The sequence below is a fragment of the Spinacia oleracea genome, chromosome 6 (assembly GCF_020520425.1).
Source record: "Spinacia oleracea cultivar Varoflay chromosome 6, BTI_SOV_V1, whole genome shotgun sequence".
NCBI lineage: Eukaryota > Viridiplantae > Streptophyta > Magnoliopsida > Caryophyllales > Amaranthaceae > Spinacia > Spinacia oleracea.
Genome location: NC_079492.1, coordinates 124,750,665 through 124,774,999, shown reverse-complemented (window position 1 = coordinate 124,774,999; position 24,335 = coordinate 124,750,665). Strand labels below are relative to the sequence as shown.

Here is a 24,335-nt window from a genome sequence, read left to right as displayed (position 1 = left end):
TCTGTTCTATGCAATGTGACCTGCAAATTTAGTCTTAGTTGTGAAATTAATTTTATTATTTATTATATCATCTTCAATGAGGTCTGTTAATTGCCAGAGACTTACAAATTAAAGGTGTGAGGAATTGAGGATGATAATGACTGAGAGGCGAGAAGGGCGAGACAAACAACAACAATCACAACAATGAAAGAAAAAAATATCAAGGAAAAAGAGGAGTAAGTAATGCGTGAGATAGAAGAAGTGTAAATTAGGTTTTTTTTTTAATTTTTTAAATTAGTATCAAACCTATATTATTATTTTTTAATATAGTTAAATTAATAAGTTGATGTAGTACGTAGCGGTGCACAACATTTATTTAATTAGTGGTAAATAGCGGTACACGTCATTTATTGTAGAATTTTCGTGATTTCACGCTAATATAGCCAACAACATTAATTCCATAAATATTGTTGGCACTTAGCCCAAATCACCTAGCTACTTGTTGTAACTTTTATTTCGTTAAAAAATAGTTTATATAGGTAATATGTAAGTGAACGAGAAGGGTGAATTTGGATCGATTGTGGTTGGAAAAAATTGGTTTGAGTGAAAGATATGCACTCAAGTTACTGAGAAAGGAGGTGGAAGAACGAGAAGGATAAGAACGAAATTATTTTAGGGTGATGATAAAGGTCGCAAGTTGCGACAACATTTAGTTGTCGCAATCTTACGTGTCGGAGTTTAATTGGTACATATAGGCGCCACATAGGCTATGCTTCGTCACAATATTTTTACTATCAATGCGATATTTTTACTATGAAAAATTGTAAATAAGGTAGTTGATATAAAAAAAGAAACAAAATAGAATATTAAGATTTTCCTACCTTTTTTCTTAACATGTATAATACATTATATAATTTAAATATTTTAGTTTCCAATTTAAATCATGATACATAAGCATGCCATGTCATCATTGTGACACGGCTTAAAGGTCGCATGTTGCGACCTTTATCATTTTCGATTATTTTATAATCAAAAGGTTTTGCACGCACAAGTTTTACAATAAATTTATTGTACACCATGATAACTTTTACCTAATTTTTTGCAACTCTTCCCTAATTTATTTATTTTTGTAACTTTTAATATGTTTTGTCTAATTTTTATATGATAAAAAAACAGTTGTTAGATAAACATTTTAAAAGGTTAAATAATTAATTTTATACATTATTAGTGATGTTGAAGAAATAATTTTTATTGAAATAAAATTTTATCACTAATAAATAAATAACTTTTACATATATATAAGAGTAACTTTTAAACATTTAGAGTGTGACATGATGCTAACTATAATAATAAGAGGTACCTTGGAAAGTGGAATAATAGAATTGTATGAATTTCGCGCTCGGCCATATCTAGCCTTATCGCTCAAGTTGATACCTAGTAAACCATTCTAATGATTATATTAAACAATTATATATTAACTTCAACAACCAATTCACACAGTTGTAATTACTAAGTACACGAAATTAACTAGACGACATACATGTCATAATCAAAATGACCCCGATTATATTAACCTTTACATGTTACAAGAAGTTTCCCGGTAACAATATATACTAGTCGTAGATGATAATTATTCTTGACTACTAATCGTAGATGTTAACAATACTCCACAATAAGTCTTGAATATTGGTCGTAGATGTTAATTAATCCTTATATGTAACATGATGCTAACAATAATTATAGGAGTACCTTGGAAAGTGGAATAATGGAATTCTATGACTTAATTTCTAGCTCGGCCATATCTGACCTTACCGCTCAAGTTGATACGGAGTACCTAGTAAACCATTATAATTTTAAACAATTATTAACTTCAACAAGCAATTCATGCAGTTGTAATTATTAAATACATGAAATCAATTAGTCGTACGCACATATCATAATTAATTAAAATGACAATGATTATATTAATCCTTACATGTTACATGAACTTTCATGCCAACAATATTAGTCGTAGATATTGTTAATTAAATCTTGAATACTAGTCGTAGATGTTAACAATACTCCACAATTAGGTCTTGAATACTAGTCGTAGAAGTTAATTAATCCTTACGTGTTACATTATGCTAACAATAATAACAAGAGGTACCTTGGAAAGTGGAATTATGGAATTGTATGACTTTCTAGCTCGGCCATATCCGACCTAGCTTAAAGCTCAAGTTGATACCCAGTAAACCATTATAATAATAGATATTTAAACAATTATTAACTTCAACAAGCAATTCACGTAGTAGTATTTATTAAATGCATAAAATCAATTAGACGTACGTGTCATAATTAAAATGACCATGATTATATTAATCCTTACATGTCACATGCACTTCCATGATTCCATCCCAACAATACTAGTCGCAGATGTTAATTAATCTTGAATAATAGTCGTAGATGTCATCAATACTCCGCAATTAAGTCTTGAATATTAGTCATAGATGTTAAATAATCATTACCTATTACTTGAAGCTTCCTGCCAACAATAATAATTAACAAGAGGTACCTTGGAAAGTAATGAAATTGTATGTTAATTTAATCATAAAAACAAAAATATTGAAATTAAAAAGTCCCATTTTTTCCTAATAAAGTTTTATCCATTTCAAAACAAAATTAGCTTTGGCCATGATGGGTTTGAACCCAATAATGAACATCAAACTAATCTCTGAAGAACTTATCAAACCGTCAAGTCCAACTCCTAACCACCTTCGATGTCTACAAGCCTCATTGTTTGATCATGTAAACGCACCTGTCCTAATGCCCCTTATCTTCTTCTTTTACTCCAATACTAAAATTAGTACTAATGAGATCTTGGATCGACTCCAAAGATCCCTTCCAAACACATTATCCGTCTTCTATCCATTAGCAGGGCGGGTTCAAGATGCTAACCACATCGTGTGTAACGATGAGGGTGTGCCCTATGCACAAGCCGAGGTGGACAAGCCATTGGAAGATGTCGTTTACACGAAGGAGGTCTCACAACTCGATAAGTTGTTACCGTCTTACGGTCAAGAAGGGTATACAACCTTGTTGCTTGCCATTCAAGTTAATGTTTTTGCTTGTGGTGGTCTTGCCATTGGAGTGAAGATGAACCATGCTATATCAGACGCCTTGTCGTTTTTTATGTTTGTCAAGACATGGACATCCATTGCTAGTCGTAACAACCAACAAACACACAATAATTTAGGTCACCCTTATTTCGAAATATGTAAGTCTTTTCCACCTTCTTCACAAAAAAATAACAATAATGAAGAAAATAAGATCAAAGATGTTTCAGCAAGATTGCTGTTTTCATTTCTTGTTTAGCAAGGCACAAAATTTGTGCTGCTCATTCTCTCGCGGCTGCGCTCCTCATACATCCCATATATATATATGGCTAACTACATTGCCTAGGAAGATTCTAACCTAGGAAAGCAAACCAATACAAAAAGGACAGCACATACTACAAGACAACCAATAGAAGGCTGCCATACACAACCATACAGCTCACATAGTACACATACCATTACCATGTGACACTATTTTCTACACCCCCTCCTCAAGTTGGAGCTGGGGATCAGAAACAAGACCCAACTTGGAAGAGAGAAAATTGTGTTGCTGCTGAGTGAGCGACTTAGTCATTATGTCTGCAAGTTGCAAGCTTGATTCAACATGTGCTGTGTCTAGAAAACCTTCTTGCACATGATCTCTCACATAGTGACAGTCAATGTTGAGGTGTTTTGTCCTCTCATGAAAGATGGGATTTTGAGCCAAATGCTCAGCTGACTTGTTGTCACAATGAAGGATGATCGGTTTTGGGACTGTCATGTTGACAGATTTTAAAATGTCATCAACCCACACTAGTTCACTTGTAGTGTGAGACATACTTCTATACTCTGCCTCAGTGGAAGACTTGGATACTGTTTTCTGCTTCTTTGTTTTCCAAGAGATGAGGCATTTTCCAAGGAAAATGCAGTAGCCAGTGAGTGATCTTGCACTGAAAGCACAACTACCCCAGTCTGCATCTGAGTATCCTTTCACAACCAATTCTGACTTTTTTGGATAGAACAGTCCCCAATGAACTGTACCCTTAAGGTATCGTACAACATGTAAAGCAGCTTGGAGATGAGGTTTTCTAGGACATTGCATAAATTGAGAGAGCTGTTGAACTGAAAAGGAAATGTCAGGTCTGGTGATATTTAAGTACAACAACCTCCCAATTATTCTTCTGTAAGTCTCTGGGTTAGCCAAGACTTCTCCACTGTCAATAGACAATTTCATTCCCTTGGGAAAAGGAAACTTTGCTACTTTGCAATTCTCCACACTACTATCCTTCAAAATGTCAATGATGTACTTCCTTTGATTCAAAAAAGTTCCTTGATCATTCCTGTCAATTTCAATTCCAAGAAAGAAACTCAGTTCCCCTAAGTCTTTAATAGTGAATTCATCATCTAAGCTTTTCTTCAATTGATCTATTGCTTCCAAATCATTTCCAGTGATAAGCAAATCATCTACATATGCTAGAATGATTGCTTGTTTTCCATTCTCTTCTTTTATGAAAAGAGAATAATCTTTCTTTGACTGCTTGTATCCTAACTTCATTAGGAAATTCTTCAAGGCTGAGTTCCAAGCCCTAGATGCTTGTTTTAGACCATAAATGCTTCTTATTAGTCTACAAACTTCTCCTGTTTTCCCTTTCTTGTATCCCTTAGGGGGCTTCATATAAATTTCTTCCTCAATGTAACCATGCAGAAAAGCATTGTTCACATCCAGATGTTGCAGCTTCCAATCCTTGATAGTTGCAAGAGCTATCAAGATCCTTACAGTGCTAAATTTAGCTGTAGGAGAGAAAGTATCTTTGTAATCTTTCCCTTTTATCTGCTTGTCACCCCTTGCTACTATTCTTGCCTTGAGTCTTACTATTTTCCTATCCCTGTCACATTTCACTTTGTACACCCACTTGGAATCAATGGCTTTCTTTCCTTCTGGAAGGGTTACCATCTTCCAAGTTCCATTCTTCTCCATTGCTTGGAATTCCTCTTCCATTGCAGCTTCCCATCCTGGATCACCTTGAGCTTGCTCATATCTTTCTGGTTCTTTTATGCCCATCACTTTCCCTATGCAAGCCATGAAATCAGCAGAGTGATTCTTCATTTCTTTCATTGTTTGGACTGTGAATGAAGTGGACTGGTCTGATTGGGTTTCAACACCAGGAATCTTGTACACAAAATCTTTGTACTTGTTTGGAACAGTTCTTGGTCTTTCTGATCTTCTAGTTTCAAGAGGTTGTTCTGTTGGGATGATGACTTGAGTGTTCTCTTCTGAACTTACTTCTAAAGTTGGTGAATTCTCACCAGTTTCAGAAACTTGAGGAGAGCTTTCAATTGGAGTTTGTCCTGTTCCATTCAGGTTAAGAGAATCAAAATTCCCTATGCTTTCACCATTGCTTCCATCATCAAAAAAATCATTTTCTTCTATTTCATCAGACACCAAGAGAGGGAAAATTCCATGTTGTTGTGAGGTTTGTAACACAGGCTGTTTTGGATTGAGGAAAGGAAAGATGTCTTCTTTGAACACCACATCTCTACACATGTACATTTTTCTTTTCTGCAAGTCAAACAACTTGTATCCTTTCTGACCATAGGGGTACCCTAGTAACACTGATCTGATTCCCTTTTCCTCAAACTTGTCAGTTTTCCTCAATGTGGGGGAGCCATAACACAAATACCCAATTATTCTAAGATGTTCATATTCTGGCTTTCTCTTGTTTAATCTTTCAAAAGGAGTTTTCCATCCAAGAACTGAACTAGGTAAAAGGTTTATCAAATAGGTTGCTGAGAGAATACATTCTCCCCAGAAGTACTTGGGTAGACCTGCATGAAGTCTAATTGCTCTTGCAGTCTCTAAGAGGAATCTGTGTTTCCTCTCCACTCTACCATTCTGTTGAGGAACTCCTGCTATGCTTCTCTGATGCAAAATCCCCTTTTCTGCAAGCATCTTTCCACATTCTGACTGAAGAATTTCAGTACCATTATCACTTCTCAGTGTTTTCACCTTGGTATCATATTGAGTTTCAACAGAACAGAAGAAGTTGCAAAGAATGCTTCTTACCTGTTCCTTGTTAGATAATAGTTGAGTCCATGTGGCTCTACTAAAATCATCTACTATGGTTAGAAAATATCTAGCACCTGTGATGTTTTTGACCTTATAAGGCCCCCACAAATCAACATGAATTAGCTCAAAAATACTATTAGCAATTGAACTGCTTGGCTTAAAAGGCAATTTGTGGTGTTTTGCCACACAACAAGTGTCACAAAAATACTCATTTAGGTTCTTACAATGACAAATACTCAAATGCTTCATCTTTGACAAAGAAACATGACCCAACCTAGCATGTAACACACTCAAGTTCTGTTTCATATTCCTAACTGCATTATTGCTACCACTAATACTGCTAATATTGCTATTCTTCTCTTCTGCTTTTCCAAAATCCAGCTTATAGAGACCTTCTTCACCTCTTCCTTCAGCAATTACATCTTTACTGATAGGGTCCTGTATTACACACCCATTTTTGTCAAAAATCACCAAGCAAAGATCATCTTCTATCAGTTTGCTTACTGACATCAAGTTATGTTTGAAATCAGGCAAAAATAACACATTTTTCAGCATCATTTTGCGGCTCAAACTTACTGAACCCATTTCTTTTACAGTTTTGATTTGACCATCAGGAAGTCCCACTTTCACATGAAATCTAAGGGGTTTGATTTCAACAAGTAAATCTCTATTTCCCACCATATGATCAGAAGCACCTGAATCTATTATCCAAGTTCCTGGATCAAAAACTTGAAAATAATGTCCTACATTTGAAGCAAGGAGATTACCTGCAAAGTTTGCTAAATGTTGTTTCTCACTGAGTGCCTTCATCACTTCCTGCACCAGAGTAGAGATAAGGTTTGGATCTGACTTTGCTCCACTTGTTTCACCATGCTCATTGCTTTTCTCAAGTGGTGTGTCACCTGCAAAGTCATTCCCTTGCTTGTTCACATTTGCTGATGTCTTGTGTGTTATCTTTCCCTTCCCAGGGTTCTTAAACCAGTCTGGATAACCCACAAGCTGGAAGCATTCTTCTTTAGTATGCCCTTTCATTGTGCAGTGATCACACTTTTTCTTCATTTTGGCTTCTTTTGATTCTCTTTTCTGCCAGGTGTTCACATATTGCTTCTTCACACTCATTGCACTCATCTCATTGTTGCTACTCATGTTACCAGTGATTTCCTTTTGTTTCTCTTGCTGCTGAACAAGGTGGAAAGCCCTATTCACAGGAGGCAAAGGTTCCATAGCAAGAATGCTTCCCCTGATGTTCTCAAAACCCTCATTGAGAGCCATTAGAAACTGTATCAGTTTGTTCAGAGATTCTGCATCTGCCAATTTTTTCATCATGTTACAAGTGAATTTACTCATTGCTCCACATGTGCACTCAGGCATACCTTCAATAGAAGATATATGATCCCATAAATTCTTCAGCTTGCAGTAAAAATTCCCAACAGCCTGATTTTCTTGCTTCAAATCACTCAACTCTTTCTTCAGCTGATACAAGAGGGGGGCATTTGTTTGACCATACCTTTCCTTGACTTCGTCCCACAAATCCTTGGAAGTTTCAAGGTATATGAGACTCTCTGCAAGGTTTGTTGTCATTGAAGCCAAAATCCATCCTCTCACAGCATTATCATTTCTGTACCATTTACCAAAATCTGCATGCCCCTGATTTGGCTTCTTGATCTTTCCATCAATATATCCAAGCTTGTTCCTTGAGCCAAGTGCCATCCTAATGCTCCTGGTCCAGTTGAGATAATTTTCACCATTAAAAATGATGATTCCAAGCTGCTGGTTAGAACTGCTATGGTCTGAGTTGGCTAAATAATAAGGATCTGCATATGCATTCCCATTTTGATTTTCACTACTATCTCCATCATCTGGCATCTTGCTTCCTTAAAGATTGAAACTTTCAAAAGAAAATACAATTTTGTTTGAGTTTAGAGCGTTTCCTGCTCTGATACCATGAAGAAAATAAGATCAAAGATGTTTCAGCAAGATTGTTGTTTTCATTTCTTGTTTAGCAAGGCACAAAATTTGTGCTGCTCATTCTCTCGCGGCTGCGCTCCTCATACATCCCATATATATATATGGCTAACTACATTCCCTAGGAAGATTCTAACCTAGGAAAGCAAACCAATACAAAAAGGACAGCACATACTACAAGACAACCAATAGAAGGCTGCCATACACAACCATACAGCTCACATAGTACACATACCATTACCATGTGACACTATTTTCTACAAATAATAATAATAGTGATGTTATTAAGGATAGGCCGGTGACAAAGTGGTTCATGTTTAGCAATGATAAGTTAGAATTCCTAAGGTCGAAAATGTTTATCAAAGGTACTAATTATAAAATTGGTGAGGAATGTCTCCCTTCCCGGTGCATGGTTTTATCGGCATTTATTTGGAGTAGGATCAAGGCATCATGTCATACTCATAAGAGTATTCCACATGAAGTGTCTCAAGCGGTTAATATTCGTCCTCGAGTTAGTCCACCTGATAAGGATTCTTATTATTTTGGTAACATGGTTGTCAATGCCATATCAAAGATGAGTCCACACAATGATACTAATGAGTCGTCGTTATTGTTGTGGGAATTGAAATGAAGGAGTCTGTTAGAAAAATAATAGGTGATGATGAGTTGTTCATAAGAAAGATGCAAGATGGTAAAGAGGACTTGAGATATATGATAGAACATTTTGAAAGGGAGAGCAAAGGAGAGATAATCGCACATGGGTTTAGCAATATAAGCAGTTTGCCGGTGTATGAGGCTGATTTTGGATGGGGGAAGCCAGTTTGGGTTACATCCGCAACACTTATGTTCACCAATTTGATCATTTTGATTCCTGCTTCTCCATCAACCAAGGACATTATAGCTTATATCAATTTGACCGTCGAGGATATGGCCAAACTCGAAACTGATTTAGAATTTACTTCGTTAGTGTCTAAGGCACCTCATGTTAGTACGTAGCAAGCTCTAGATGAAAGATCCATTTCCATAATATAATCATGCTCATTTTAATTATGACATGTACGTAAGTCTACTTGATTTCATGTATTTAATAATTATAACTGCGTACGTAATTGCTTGTTGAAGTTAATTATTATTTAAAATGTCAATAAAAAATTATTGTAGCTTATACTAGGCATCAACTTGAGCGGTAAGGCCGGATATGACCGAGCTCCAAAGTCATACAATTCCATTACTTTTCAAACTAAGGTACCTGCTGTTATTATTGTTAGCAGGAAGCTTCACGTAACATATATGTAAGAATTAATCGCAATTGGGATTATACACCCGGGTGCACAGTGCTCATTGTGCACCCTGTTAAACATTTATTGAAAATCTAATGAATATTGAGAACGATTTCAATGTACATGTGCTAGTGAAATATTTAAACTATATGCTCTATGAATTTGAACTATATGTTCATTGGCTACATGTTCTTTGGATATGAACAATATGTTCTTTGGGTATGAACAATATGTTCTTTGTAAAATAGGGTGTACAGTGAACATTGTGCACCCGGGTGTATAAACCATATTTTGGGAACTAATAATTAATTAATATCTACTACGTACAACTAGTATTTATTATCCCGTTTTAAAAAGGTTTTTACGCTTTCCGGTTTATTCCGTTTCATAATGTTCTTTACAATTTGCTTTATTCAATTTTTGGACATGAAAATTTACTATTTTACCCTTCTTATCCCACAATATTTACCAATTTCTACTCACTTTCTTTTACTTTATTCATTTTTTCTTACACGCATCCACCTTTTTACACATTTCTCTTACTTCATCCATATTTTATTATGTTCAACCAACACACCTAATTTTGTCTTAATATATGTGCAAATAGTAACTGTAAAGATCTTTCCGAAAGGGAGGTAGTAACATCCAGACTTAAACTTGTACTTTAAACTTTTAATACAATTTGTTTCCAAGTCATTGCTTAATCACAGGTCCTAGTGTATTACTCGATCTTTCCGTCCCTTTTTATTTAATTAAGTTTGGCATTATACACGCGATTTAACTATTTTAATGTGGATTGATACTTTTTCTTTTTGTATTTAAACAATGCAAATTATGTTTATTTATAATGTTTTCATTTTATCCACTGACATTAGAGAATCGTGAGAGATTTGATGTAAAGATTAAGATATGGGACAACCAAAATAAATTACGTAAAAAATAAAAAGGGACAGAGGGAGTAATTATGGAGCAAAAATGATAAAGGTTGCAACATGCAACCTTTAAGGCATGTCACAATGATGACATGACATGCTTATGTGTCATGATTTAAATTGGAAACTAAAATATTTAACTTATAACATAGTATAGGTGTTTCAAAAAAAGTAAAAAAATCTTAATATTCTAATTTTTTCCCTTTTTATATCGACTACCTTATTTATATATTTTCATAGTAAAAATATTGCATTCATAGTAAAAAGAATTTTTTGTCATTTAATACCTCACAAAAATTAGTTTTTGCAATTAAACACCTTACTTATTTTTTATTATATTTAAACACCTTAAAAATCTAAAAATTTATAAATCAACACCGCTTAGCGATTTCCATAAGAAAATAAGTTGATTTTTAATCATGCTATAACTTCAAAGCATAATTTGATGGTAGGAGTTGTTTACCACCATATCATGCCTTGGGAACTTTAGCATAATTAAAAACTAATGTTTTTTTCTAACAAAAATTGTCAAGTGGTGTTGATTTCTAAATGTTTTTGTTTTTTAAGGTGTTTAAAAACAATAAAAAATAAGTAAGGTGTTAAATTACAAAAACCAGTTTTTGTAAGGTGTTAAATGACAAAAAATCCTAGTAAAAATATTTTGATGACGAATAGCTTACGTGACGCGTATATGTACCAATTAATTAAACACTGACACGTAAAATTACGACAACTAAATATTGTGTCAACTTGCAACCTTATGGGTACTAATTAAAAGTCAACGAAAGCGGTCAATTAAGAAACTATTGAGTCTCTTCTCAAGTTCACAGAAGTAATTAATACGATCTGACATAAGCTAATAAATGGTTAACCAGTAAAACCGGAATTGAAATTGCACCCAGTCTTCATTACTACAGAGTATTTACTGTATCAATGAAATTCACTTATAATCACATGTGAGTTGTAGAGGAAAGGAAATACTCTGTACCTACTTATTTTTCTCCAGCTTTTTATTTTAAAAAAAAATTGCACCATTTGGTTATTAATGTTTGGCAATTCAAAAATTTGTTTATTAATCTTTTCTTTCCAATTTATTCGTTACACTTTTTCTTTTTCATTTATCCCAATTTAATTGTTGTTTTTTCTTTTATGACATAAACCTACTACCATCTCCGTTTCAGAAAGATCTTTACAGTTACCATTTGCACAAATATTAAGACAAAAGTAGGAAAGTTAGTTGACTATAATAAAATGTGGATAAAGTACGAGAAATGTGTAAAAAGGTGGGTGGTGTAAGAAAAAAATGAACAAAGTAAGAAAAAGTGAGTAGAAAATGGTAAATATTATGGGGTAAGAAGAATAAGGTAGTAAATTTTCATGTCCAAAAATAGAATAAAGCAAAGTATAAAGAACATTATGAAACTGATTAAAACGCGAAGCGTAAAGATCTTGTTGAAACGGAGGTATTACATTTTATTACCTCTCTCTTCCCACTATCAAAAGTTAGTATATCACTCTTTCTCTTGCTAGGATGATGCTAGTGCGCGATGGAAGGCAGCACGAGATCCCTCGCTGGCCGCGAGTGATTCCTGGCTGGGATGCTGGTGCGCGACGAGTTGGTGTGGGCAGCACGGGGACGAGCACAAGGGACATCCCTTGCTGGAGGCGAGTGATCCCTCGCTGCATTATTGGGCGAAGCGTTTATGTCATAACTCTTGTTCCATAACTCCCCTAGGGACGTGTGACCTATCGTTGGAAAGCTCTTCAAGCCTACTTTCTATCCCAATAAAAATCGTCTCATTCCGATCTGTTGAACTTGAGATATCATCAAAAGAGTGAACACTTTTCCGTTTTAATGCTTAGAAAAATAACGTTTATCTTCGTTGTTGACTCAAAAGTTATCCCGAGAGACATGTAATGACCCTGGAGTCAACATCTCATTCTTTCATCATCCAAATCAACTTTGAACACTCCGAAAGCATCCAAATGGCCATAAAATCACTTGAAATATTAAAGAAAACACGAACGAGGCGCAATAGAGTACAATAACGACAACTTATGCAAATGCGACTCTAAATGCAACTAAAATGAGACGAATGCCTAGAAATGCAACCTAAATGCACCAAAATTACCCTATACAAATATGATTCATCAGGATAATGCAACATGCATTGCGCACCTCAAGGATTGATACATCAAAGGTGATAGAACAAATCATATTTTACCAAAATTCTTCTTCACCCATGACCTGCAGAAGAATGGTGATGTGCATGTTCTGCAGATTCGTTCAAGTGAAAATTTGGCAGACCTATTTAACAAGGCGCTTCCAACTGCCACTTTCAAGAAATTAGCTTACCAGATTGGATTGCGTCGTCTCAAAGATCTCAAGTTTTGTAATCATGAGAGGGGAGTAGATGCGCGCTGCACTCTTTTTCCCACTGGATTTTCCTGGTAAGGTTTTTAAAGAGGCAGCATCGTACCCGCATTAGGAAATATTTTTATTTTAAGAGAGAAATTTTTATTTTTGTATAATGGACATTCAAGGGGGAGTGTCATGAAATATAATATGGATGATCATTATACCCCCGTTAATATCTCCGAAATATTCTAGGGTTCAGTAAAACTCTAACTATATATTGTATATTATATATACCCGGTACTATATGGAATAACAGACACAACAATATTCTCTCCTTTACTGCTCCTGTTTATTCACGACAGGAGTAAAATATTTCTCCATTATCTCCAATAAAACAACATCTACTTATCGCATAAAACTCACATGAAAAAACTTAATGCGACAATTAAATTGGGATGGAGGAAATATTATTTCTATGACAACTTTTGTGTAACACCACCTTACTGAAAATATCACTTTAATTGATTAATTAATCGGTTTCATTGCTTAAATAATTAGTTCAATTGATTAACTAATTAATTCCATTACTTAACTAATTAATTATAGTACTTAATTAATTGATTCAATTGCTTAACTCATATGAAATCAAGGTAGTATTTTTATATAAAATTGCCTTATATATAAAAATTTAATATTTTTAAGTGTACAAAAAAAAGTGTATCGTTATTCGACGCCCGCGTTTGTTAAAATCGCCCTCATTTAGAGCTGTAAAATACGATTTTACCCTTTTAATGTTTACCACCTCCAATAATAATAATAATAATAATAATAATAATAATAATAATATTAGAGTATATGTTAATATATTAATTTTTTTTTTGGTGCAAATATTATGTATAATTGTAATGGATTGTAATCTTGTAGCATTAGTCAAGTCAAAGATTTAGTTAGCGTAATTAGCTTCAGTGGTTCGCTAAACACACGCTAATAAAAACCACCGCGCACAGTCATTGCGTTGGCGGCAACGCTGCCGCGCACAGTCCTTGCGCCGGTAACACGGAGACCGCGCAAATCTTGTGCGCGGTGGCCGTGTGGCCGGCGCAATGGTTACAATTGTACCGCCGGCGCAATTGCTGTGTGCAGTGGTTTTATTAAAAAAAACATCACGCAGCATCAACAATGACGGTCTGGGTTGATGTTGATGATGATAACACTGGTGATGTTGATGATGATCGATGATGAAGCGATATTTGTTGATGATGATGATCGATGATAACGTTGATGATGTCGATGATCGATGATGACGAGTTTATCAACATCCACTCAATCTTTTGAACAGTTGATGTTGATGATGATAACTGATATTTTAGTGTTATCGTTTTTTTTTTTTTTTTATAACTGATACATACTTTGTATTTTAATTATTATTATTATTATTTATTATTATTATTATTATTATTATTATTATTATTATTTGAGAGGTTGAACATCAAAAGGGTAAAATTGTACTTTTCTAAATTAAATATGGGTGATTTTAGGAAAATACGGGTGTCGTTTAAAAACCCAAAAAAAAAAAAAAAAAAAAAAGGGTTGGTCTGACATACGGAGTACTATATTTGTCGTTACCGATACAAAATGAAAGTTGGTACTCCGTCAAAAAAAAAAAAAAATAGATTTTAATTATCCACTATGAGCTGGCTATTATCAAGTTGAAAAAACATACGAAAAGAGCATTTGTTGTTTGAGAAATGGAGCAACTTTCGGCAACCGCTAGTGGTCACATATTAATGTTCCCGTTGCCAATCCAAGGTGCAGTGAACTCTATGCTTAAACTAGCCGAGCTCATTCTCCTTTCCTCTAATGGTCAAATCAGTATCACCTTCCTCACCTCCGAGCACGTCCACAACCGTCTCCTCCACCACACCAATGTGGCCACCCGCTTTAACACTTACCCTGGATTTACTATCCTGACTTTCCGAGACGGTCTACCGGAAAATCATCCTCGCGGTAGCGATAAGTTTATGGAGATGCTGGAGGCTGTGGAAGCTGAGAGCCGCCCACTTCTCAGGCAAATGCTAGTAAATAATGATAGTACGACAGGAGAAAAACCAATAACATGTATGATACCAGATGGGTCTTACAACTTTGCTTTGGATGTTGGTAAAGACGCTCGAATCCCGGTCATATATTTTGATACAATTGGTCCTTCTTGCCTTTGGGTTTATCTTTGTCTTCCCATCTTGATTCAAGCTGGTGAAATTCCGTTTCAAGGTAACATTTTATTTTATTTTTCTAAAAGTCAATAGACAATATTATTTTCGTATTTTTTTAGAAGTTACTTTTTGATTGACACAAATATTAAGCAATTTGAGTTAATTTTCTTATAATAATGATGTAAGGGGTGGATGTGTTAATTATCGGATTTTTTACCAAACTAGCTACTTCTACCATTTTATTTATCAAAATGACTATTTTTTAATGCTATTTCCCAAACTAGCTACTATTTTTGACTTTGAAGTAAAAATCAATGAACCGGTTTGAGTTTTTTTTAGTGAACCGGTTCGGTTTGAATTAATTTTTAAAATAGTGAACTGATGTGGATTTTTTAGGGGGCCAGATTTTTATATATAAATTTTGGGTTCTTTTTATCTTTTTAATATTTAAGTTGGCATCACTGGAGCCTGGCGTTTTCCAATTTTCCCAACTGACTTATTTTTCATGCATATGTGAGACTCAATTATATTTCATTATATGCAATGTTCTTTAATTTTGGTTTCAATCTAATAAGAAATCGAAACTCAAAGTACTCCGTACAATATAAGGAATTTTTGATTGAATGTATTTTGTTTCAGATGTTATATTCTACTTCAAATGCATGTAAATTTTGTTTCCATATGTTTGTACTATAGTTTTTTTCTAATGTATACTATGGAGTAAGGGGTATAAGTTATTATTTCTTTAAAAATAAAGTACAAAGTAATTGTTCTTTGGTTTGTCATTTATGTTTTGGATTGATTATATTTGAGTATACTTTGCGGCTATTAGCAAAGCAAATGGTTCATTTTTGTTTTTGCTGTTTTGATAAAAAAGGGAATGGTTCATCTAAAAAATAAACTCAAGAAAATACAAATTACTTACATTTTGGTAAATAAAATTATAACAGTAGCCAGTTTGATAAAAGGTCCTTATCTTTTTAAACATTTTTCATCAAAAAATCACTTTGAAATGTTTAAGGTAAATATGTAACCCTTCGAAATGTTAATTTTTCCATAAAAAATTTATAATATACTTTGTATAAAATTTAATCAAAACATGTTAAATTTTTTTATTTTTTAAAAAAAAGTGGCAAAAATTACCAAGAAGCTAGTACAATCCATTTATTGTGCGTGCAAGACCCTTTGTGTTTTGATAGAGGCCGGTTTTATGTGATACATATTTTTGTTGCAGAAAATGAGGACATGGAAGCCGTAGTTAATGTGCCCGGAATGGGAAATATATTAAGACGGCGTGATCTTCCAGATTTTTGTAGAACCAACAATCCAACTAGTGAAGTTATGATCCAGCGTATTTCAGAGCAGGCAAAACAATTCAGCAAGGCGTCGGGCTTCATATTGAACACATTTCAAGATTTAGAACAACCACTGCTTTCCTTCATTTGCTCTCATTTTCCAACCAATAATATTTATGTTGTTGGTCCACTCCATCAACACTTAATGGCAAAATTATCCAAACAAGAAGAAACTATTCGATCTTATAATTGTTCGAATAGTTTTTGGCATGAAGATAGAAGTTGCATTGACTGGCTTAATAATCAACCTTCAAAAAGTGTCATCTTTTGTAGCTTCGGAAGTCAGGTGGTCATTACCAAAGATCAACTCATTGAGTTTTGGCAAGGATTGGTAAATAGCGGGTCTCGGTTTTTATGGATTCAAAGACCACGGTCTGTAATTGGGATGGACGATGATATTGTCCATGAACAACAACAACTCCCTAGTGGCCTATTGAAGGGTGTGAGGGAAAATGGTTTCATCACCAATTGGGGTCCACAAGAAGAGATTTTAAGTCATCCTTCTATTGGAGGATTCTTAACTCATAGTGGATGGAACTCGACAATAGAAAGTATTGTGGCAGGAGTGCCTATGATATGTTGGCCTCATTATGTAGATCAACTCGTGATTAGCAGATATGTAAGCCATGTTTGGAAGTTTGGATTGGACATGAAAGACACATGTGATAGAATTGTGATAGAGAATATGGTAAGGGATCTCATGGGTACAAGGAAAAGTGAGTTTTTACAAAACACAATTGCATTTGCAAATTTGGCTAAACAATCCGTAGAGAAAGATGGATCTTCCTGTTTTTCTTTGGATAGATTAATTAATGACATTATGTCATTTGGATTACCAGTATGATATCTTATAATAAAAATAATTCTGTTGTAACTTGCACACTTCCATATAAGGCGTTTACACCTATGTTAAAGCAACTATTGTATTTTCTGTTTTAAAGCAAATGTGTAGGATTTTACAACTCGATTACATAATGTCATATCGATTCAAAGTAGAATCTCATGTTGTAATTTAAAGATGGAAAAGTGCGCTCAAAACCTTCCTGTCAGGTTTTCCGAAATCGGCAGGTTTCTCAAAATCTGCCTGCCATGTTTTCCAAAACTGGCAGGTTTTGAGCGCAAGTTAGAAAACGGACTTAAAAGGCATTTCTTGAAGTGCACCGATAATCGGCTGGTTTTGGAAAACTGGCAGCTTTTGAGATTAGTTCTTTGTGTTGTCCGGTTTTTGATCAGTTCTTTGTGTTGTCCGGTTTTGAGAAAAAGGCATTCCAGAATGAGTTGTCGATGACTCAGATTCTAACACATATGACGCGTCATTACCAGCGCTGTTGTTTTCCAGCGCTGGTTAGGCTAGCGCTAGAATCTTCTAGCACTGCCTTTGCAGTTTTAGTGAATTTCGATCTCTTCAAAGGTCTATATTTATTCGACCAGTTGCACTATAAATACAAGCCTCTGAATTCCGAAAAATGGACCAAAATAAATATTCAGAGGCTGTTGATCGACTTCAATTAATTTTCTGTTTGTTGTTTGTGTGCTTTTACTTATGAGATTAGTGAGTCCTTGCTGCTTCTCCCAGTTTTGTTAATGGGTGGATAATGTTCTTCGTGTGTTTGTGTATCGTTGAAGGATATATGGAGGGGTTGTGGGATTGGCTTTGTGTAAAATACGTGTCAACCAACCTAGGTTGTGGTCTTGGCCACGTTGCTAACTTTTTAAGGTGGTTTATGAGGTTCTAGGATAAAGTGATTAGATGTGTTCTAATTATGTTCAAAATTTCATTTCTAAAAATTGTTTCCCAAATGGAAACTTTGAAGATTTATAGCATGTTTACTAGTTTGAATGTGCCCGACCCTTATCTAAAGGGAGCGAGTTACCCACCGAGGACCTGATCTAAAGGGTATTGAGCCACCAGTGTGGCTCAGTTTGTTTGTGAGCATTGTGAAGGCAAACACACCTTCTGCGAAAATAATCGAATGACAAAACAAACTTCAAGCAAAAATTATGCAACTAGTTTGTTCAAAGTCACCAACAAAAATGCAATATCAACAATTTCCAGCAATTTCAACACCCCAAAGATACCAACAATCACACAGTAGATAATCAATTGAACAAGTTAATAATAAAGCAAGAACACACAATAATTTAATGTGGAAAACCCTTCGATGTGAAGAGTGAAAACCACGGGACCGATAAAGGAGTTCATCCAAATTGCTCTTATTATGATAAAGGTAGTTTAATGAAGGATAAGCTCTCTTGGAGTAATTAGAGTAATTAAGCTAATTAAGCTCAACCTTAGTCTTTAATTCAATGTGGCTTCTTTTTGTCTTTATCTGCACATGTATAGGTACTAGCCATGAGTTGTCCCAAGGGAGTAAGGTTAGTAGGGTTTGCTCTCTTCTTTTACATTGGTGTGCCGCACTATATAAGTGTGTGCAAGTTGTTTTGTAGGCAAGCAATCCAACATAATATAATTGAGCCTCCATTTCTTCCTCTTCTCTATTTTCTACATTTAAGTTCTGAATTCCATGCACAATGTAACGCCCCGACCTCTAATTCAATAATTAACACATAATTAGCAGCGGAATTAACCTAATTGGTCGGGACATTACCTGCCGTAACTTCCTTTTCGGAAATTACAAGGCAACCATCAATCATAAGCCTTTAAATACTCCAAAATATATATATATATATATATTCCTTTATATTATCAAAATAAAAGTGCATAACTTACTAAAAGTCTTTAATTAAATCTATTAAAACTATTAGAACCGTAAACATAAACTAGGTGGATAATATTAAAGTGAAACTCCTCGCCACTACTTGTGTCCATCATCCCCCCGCAGTACCTAAAACGGAAAACAAAACGGTGAGCCGAAGACTCAGTAACGAACTATCCTAGCAGCGTAAATTCATTTCAATTCATTTTATTTAATAACACACGGAGAGTAGAATGGTTAAAACATTTAACAAAACATCACATTTAATTCATTCATAAACTTTGCAGTTTAACATGCTAGTTGTCGGCAAGTACGAACCGTGAAGGAATTCTCCACTGGGCCTGGGCCCATAAGAGTTTGGGCTCATCGTAACATGGGGCCTGGGCCCTGAGCCTGGGCTCATAAACCATGGGAGCCTGGGCTCGTAATCCATTGGTGGACAGGTGTCCGTGGTGCATGCATGACCGATAGATAGGAAGATGGTAGTTTATATACCGCCAGACAAACCAGTTCTTTCACTTTCATTTATCATGTTGTATGTAATTTTACCAAGCCTTGGCTTGTATTTCAATTCGAAATAACATAACTCATTTTATATCATAAAACATCAATTAGATCCTGGGATCCATAAAACATCATTTCATTCAACGCATCATATAAACATCATTTTATGAGAAAACTCAATCAAATCACATTATAAAGAATAATTCAAACAAATCATAATTCATTCCCACAATCCATAAAACATGTCAAAACATTTAATTCATAAATCCAATCATAACGTCATAATTTCGTAATACATTTATAAAGGGATTGCGGGTACTAGCAATAGCCGTTACCTCACTTCCACGACTTTGCTAAGGATTTTCGTTGGTTCGTTCGTCCTAAGCTCCGAGTCCAATTTCTTTAAAAATATTAAATAATTGAATTAGTACCAAATTGATAAATAATTTAACTTAATAATTTCGAAACTTTATAATTAACCAATTTTCTAATAATAATGTTAAAAATAATATATAATTTCATAGTTTTAATGAAAATATAATTAAATGCCAATTTTAGTGAAGAATATAATTAATTGAAATTTCAATCGAAAAATATATATATATTTTCCTTAATTAACTTACACGAAAATCTTATTTAAATTTTTTCCTTGATAAATCCATTTAGTAACTTATTTTAGTTAAATCGATAATATAATTTAAAATCAATATTTTATAAAATCATAAATTTTATAAGTAATGAATTTTATAAATAACGAGTTTTAATATAAATAACGAACTTTTTTTTTTAATAAAATTATACTTTCGAAATTTAACGAAAATGTTATTATTAATCGAATTTTCAATCGAAATACATATATATATTATAATTGATTTTCAAGTAAATAATATTAAAAATTCCGTTTTTGTTAATTCAGGCTAAGTAATTTATTTTAGTAAAATCGATATTTGATAATTAAACCTGAAAATATAATCAATTTATTAGTAAATAATTATATCATAAAAACTATTAAAACATAAATATTGCTAAATTTAAAATCTGAATTTTCAGATTGGTCTTACCAAAGGCCCAAATGGTTAGTTGGCCCAATTTAATAGGGGTTTGAGGAGAATAAAACAAGGCTAAAGAATCTGATTTTTATTTTGTTTGGTTTTGGTTGAGGCACGAGCAAAGAAAAACAGAGAAGGAAGAGAGGAGAGGAGGAGGGAGGAAGAGAGGAAGAGGGCGTGGAGGCTGGCTGGGCTGGGCTTTGCCGGGGATTTCGACGGCGATGGTGGAGGTGGTTTCGCGACGGCGGAGCAGTTAAGGGGATGGGGGGGTGGTGATTTGCCAAACAGGGGAGGGGAAGGTGCGAGGGAGAGGGGGAGACGCAGGGTGGTTCTGGGCGGTGATTTGGTGGATGAGGTTGTTGATGGTGGTCGGAGGAGTAGAGTGGTGTTGGTGGTGTGGTGGTTGTGGTGGTGGCGTGGGGCGAAAGAGGAGAAAGAAAGAAGGAGGCAGGGGACGCGAGAGGAGGAGAGAGCAGGGGAGGGAGTTGTGGTGGTGGCGTGGTGGTGTTCGGTGGTTCTGGGTGGTCGGGAGGTGCGGGGTGGTGGAGTGGTGGTGAGGATGATGGTGCGCGGTGGCTGCCGGAGGTGGTGGTGGTGGTTGGTCCGAATCAGGGAACAAAAAGAGGAGAAGAATTGAAATTGAATTTGATTTTTGAGATTGAAATTGAAATTGTGTTTTGTTTGTTGTTGAAATTTCTCCTTAATTTCTGAATTTGTAAGTAGGTATACTTGGGGTCCAAGGGTTGAATTTTTGACTGAATTGGGGGAAGGAAGGAAGATTTGTCTTCCTGGTTTGTGCGTGGGGAGCAAGAAAATAAAGCTGACATTTTCATTTTTTTTTTTTTAATAATAAATTCACAATATTTGGCAAAAATTCAGAATTTGTAATAAAATGTTTAATTAAAATAATTCCTTAAAAATAAATAAATTATCGTTAACGAAAATAAATAATTTCAATCTATAAATTTATCGTTTAAAATAATTCGTAAAAACGATTAAAATAACGAAATTCGATTATTCGTAATTTAATTAAAACGAAATTAAGTTAATAAATATTTTCAATTTTAATAATTCGAATTTAAAATTTCGGGGTATTACACACAAGCTATGAGCTTTTTGTTCATCACAATCAGTGATAATCAAATTATCATGGTATCAGAGCCAAGCCTGTGTATATGGAATAGAACGTTGCTTCATTAAAATCCAAAGCTTTGATCTTTGAATCTGAAAAACCTTCTTTCTCATTCTTTTGTTCTTCTCCTTTTCTCTCTTCTTTTGTCTGTCTGAATCCTCTGTGAATCTCTCTTTCTTTCTCCTTCTATCAAAACTTTCTTCTTCCCTAAGAAAGCTTGTATCTTTCTCTCCAAATCAGAATGTCGTCAAAACTGACATTTGCTGACATACAGAACCAATTTGTTACTCCATCCTTCTAATAATACAAGTTCAATAAGCATTGATAAACTGCAAGGAGCTGGTGATTACAGAGCTTGGAGAAGAAGCATGGAAATCAACCTGTCATCTAAAAGAAAGATGGGGTTTGTGACTGGTGCAACAGTGCAAGACACTGAAGATGAGGTAAAATCTGAACTATATATGGGATATATGCAACAATATGGTCATTGCTTGGATACATAATAATGTTTCTTCCTCCATAAAAAAATCTATTCTTTACATTACCTCTGCTAAAGAAATCTAGAGTCAACTTGAAGTTAGGTTTTCTTTGACTCATGGGTCTAGAAAATACGGAATAAACAAAGACCTCTACAATACTAAACAAAATGTTAGTTCAATCAATGATTACTACACTGCTCTGAGTGTCTTGTGGGAAGAACTAGACTCTATGAATATGTTGCCTGCTATCACCAATATAACTGATTATATTAAAAAATTGCTGGAAGTTGTTGACCAATAGAAAGAGGAATCCAGGTTGTTTCAGTTCCTGAATGGTCTGAATGACAAATATGGACCTCAAAGGAGTCAAATCTTGATGATGACTCCCCTTCCCACTGTTGAAAGTGCTTGTGCAGTGTTACAACAGGAAGAATCCCAAAGAGAGGTTTTGAAATTCACTAGACCTGAGACTGAAATGTCTGCTATGTTTACCAAAACCCAGTCAGATAGAGTGGAAACTGTTTGCAAGGCATGTGGTGTGAAGGGTCACTTGACTGAAAAATGTTGGACCATCATTGGATATCCAAAGTGGCATTCTAGGCATGGAAAGGTTGCTGCAAAACCTGGCAATCGAGAAAGTGGGGCATCATCATCCTATTCAAAGTGGAATGTGGGAAAAAACAACTCTACCAGAGTTGCAGCAACTGCTCAGAGTACTGAAACAAAGTCTGAAACAGGTGTGTTGTTCACACCACATCAATTGGATCAACTAGCTAAGTTATTGCCTAACGTGGTGTCCAAATTAACTTCCAGGCACACTGATACTGATGATGAGTTGGATATACATTTCTCTGGTACGATCTCTTGCTATCATGCTGCATAACTGAGTGATGCATGGATAGTTGACTCTGGAGCTTCAGGTCATATGACTCCTCATCTCCATTATCTGACTGAACCAATTGCTGCAAAGAGTGGTCCCAAAATCAATCTACCAACTGGAGAAACTGCCATGATATCCCACATGGGAAAAGCAACTATTGGAACAAACATTGTTCTGAAAAATGCGATGTGTGTGCCAAAATTCCAACATAACTTGCTTTCTGTGCAAAAGCTGATCAAAGAAAGCAACTATGAAGTGTTCTTCTATCCTACACACTGTGTAATAGCTGACAGCAAGACAAAGAAGACTCTAGGTGTAGGAAAGGCAAGAAATGGCCTTTACTACCTGGAGAAAAATGATGTTGAAACTTTGAAACAACGGATTTTTCATGAAATGCCCTTGAGGTTTGCCTTAATGCACCAAATACCCCTAAACTTTCCAGAATGCACCAAATACCCCCGAGGTTTAACATAAATACACAAAATGGCCAAAATAGCTATTTTCCGTTAACTCCGTTAAATTATCTGTTAACTTTAACTTTTAATTTATTTTATTTTTATTTTTTCTTTTTCCCTTTTGATTTTTCATTTTTTTCTCTCTCTCCCCTTCCATGACAGCTACCACCATGTTCCATTGCAACCCTTATCTTCCTCACCACCACCACACTCCGCCCTGCTAACCCCTTCTCTTCCTCACCACCACCCCACACCGCCACCGACACCAGCGCCTTCTCTTCCTCACCACCGACACCAGCCCTTCTCTTCCTCACCACCACCACACACCGCCCCGCTAACCCCTTCTCTTCCTCACCAGCTCCCCACACCGCCACCGACACTAGTGTGCTCGAGCGGACCAAAGGCACGCCCAGATCGTCGCGAGAAACAAAGCGACAGATCTGAGCCTCGATTTGGGTCTTGTTCAATCGATTTGGGTGTGTGAGAGAAGGGAGAAAATGGGGTTTTAAGTGATGGGTTTGAAGAAGGGATTAGAGAGAAAGAAGGTGGTGAAGACAGAGAAAATTGGGGGTAATTGATTCACCACCTTCTTGTTCTATGTTTGGTTTTGTTTCAAAATTGATGTTCAACCTCTCTTCAAAATTGCGGAGGGGAAAAATCAATAAAACTGCTGCTATTGCTAGTATGATGATAATCATGATATTGCACCTATTTTTTACCCAGCTTCCTTAGATTTTAATTTTCCTTGAATGTTAATAATGGTCTAGGTCCCCTCATAATTCCCTTAATAGTTTTATGCTGTTTATCGATGTTTAATGGCAAAATCTGGAGGGCAGTTATGGCGGGGGCTAACATGCGGGATTGCGGTGCTTTACTCAATGGAGAGAAAGAAGGTGGT

At 35.2% G+C, this 24,335-nt stretch overlaps 1 protein-coding gene and 1 pseudogene across 1 annotated transcript; both read left to right on the top strand.

The window, feature by feature from the left end:
* Window positions 1–2,553: 2,553 nt before the first annotated feature.
* LOC110796014 (stemmadenine O-acetyltransferase-like) lies at window positions 2,554–9,129 on the top strand (annotated as a pseudogene).
* Window positions 9,130–14,255: 5,126 nt separating this feature from the next.
* Window positions 14,256–17,139, top strand: LOC110796021 (7-deoxyloganetic acid glucosyltransferase). The gene is made up of 2 exons (XM_022001051.2): window positions 14,256–14,924; window positions 16,101–17,139. The coding sequence occupies exons 1-2, from the start codon at window positions 14,402–14,404 to the stop codon at window positions 17,063–17,065; spliced, it is 1,488 nt and encodes a 495-aa protein (XP_021856743.1). The 5' UTR covers window positions 14,256–14,401; the 3' UTR covers window positions 17,066–17,139.
* The last annotated feature ends 7,196 nt before the right edge of the window (window positions 17,140–24,335 follow it).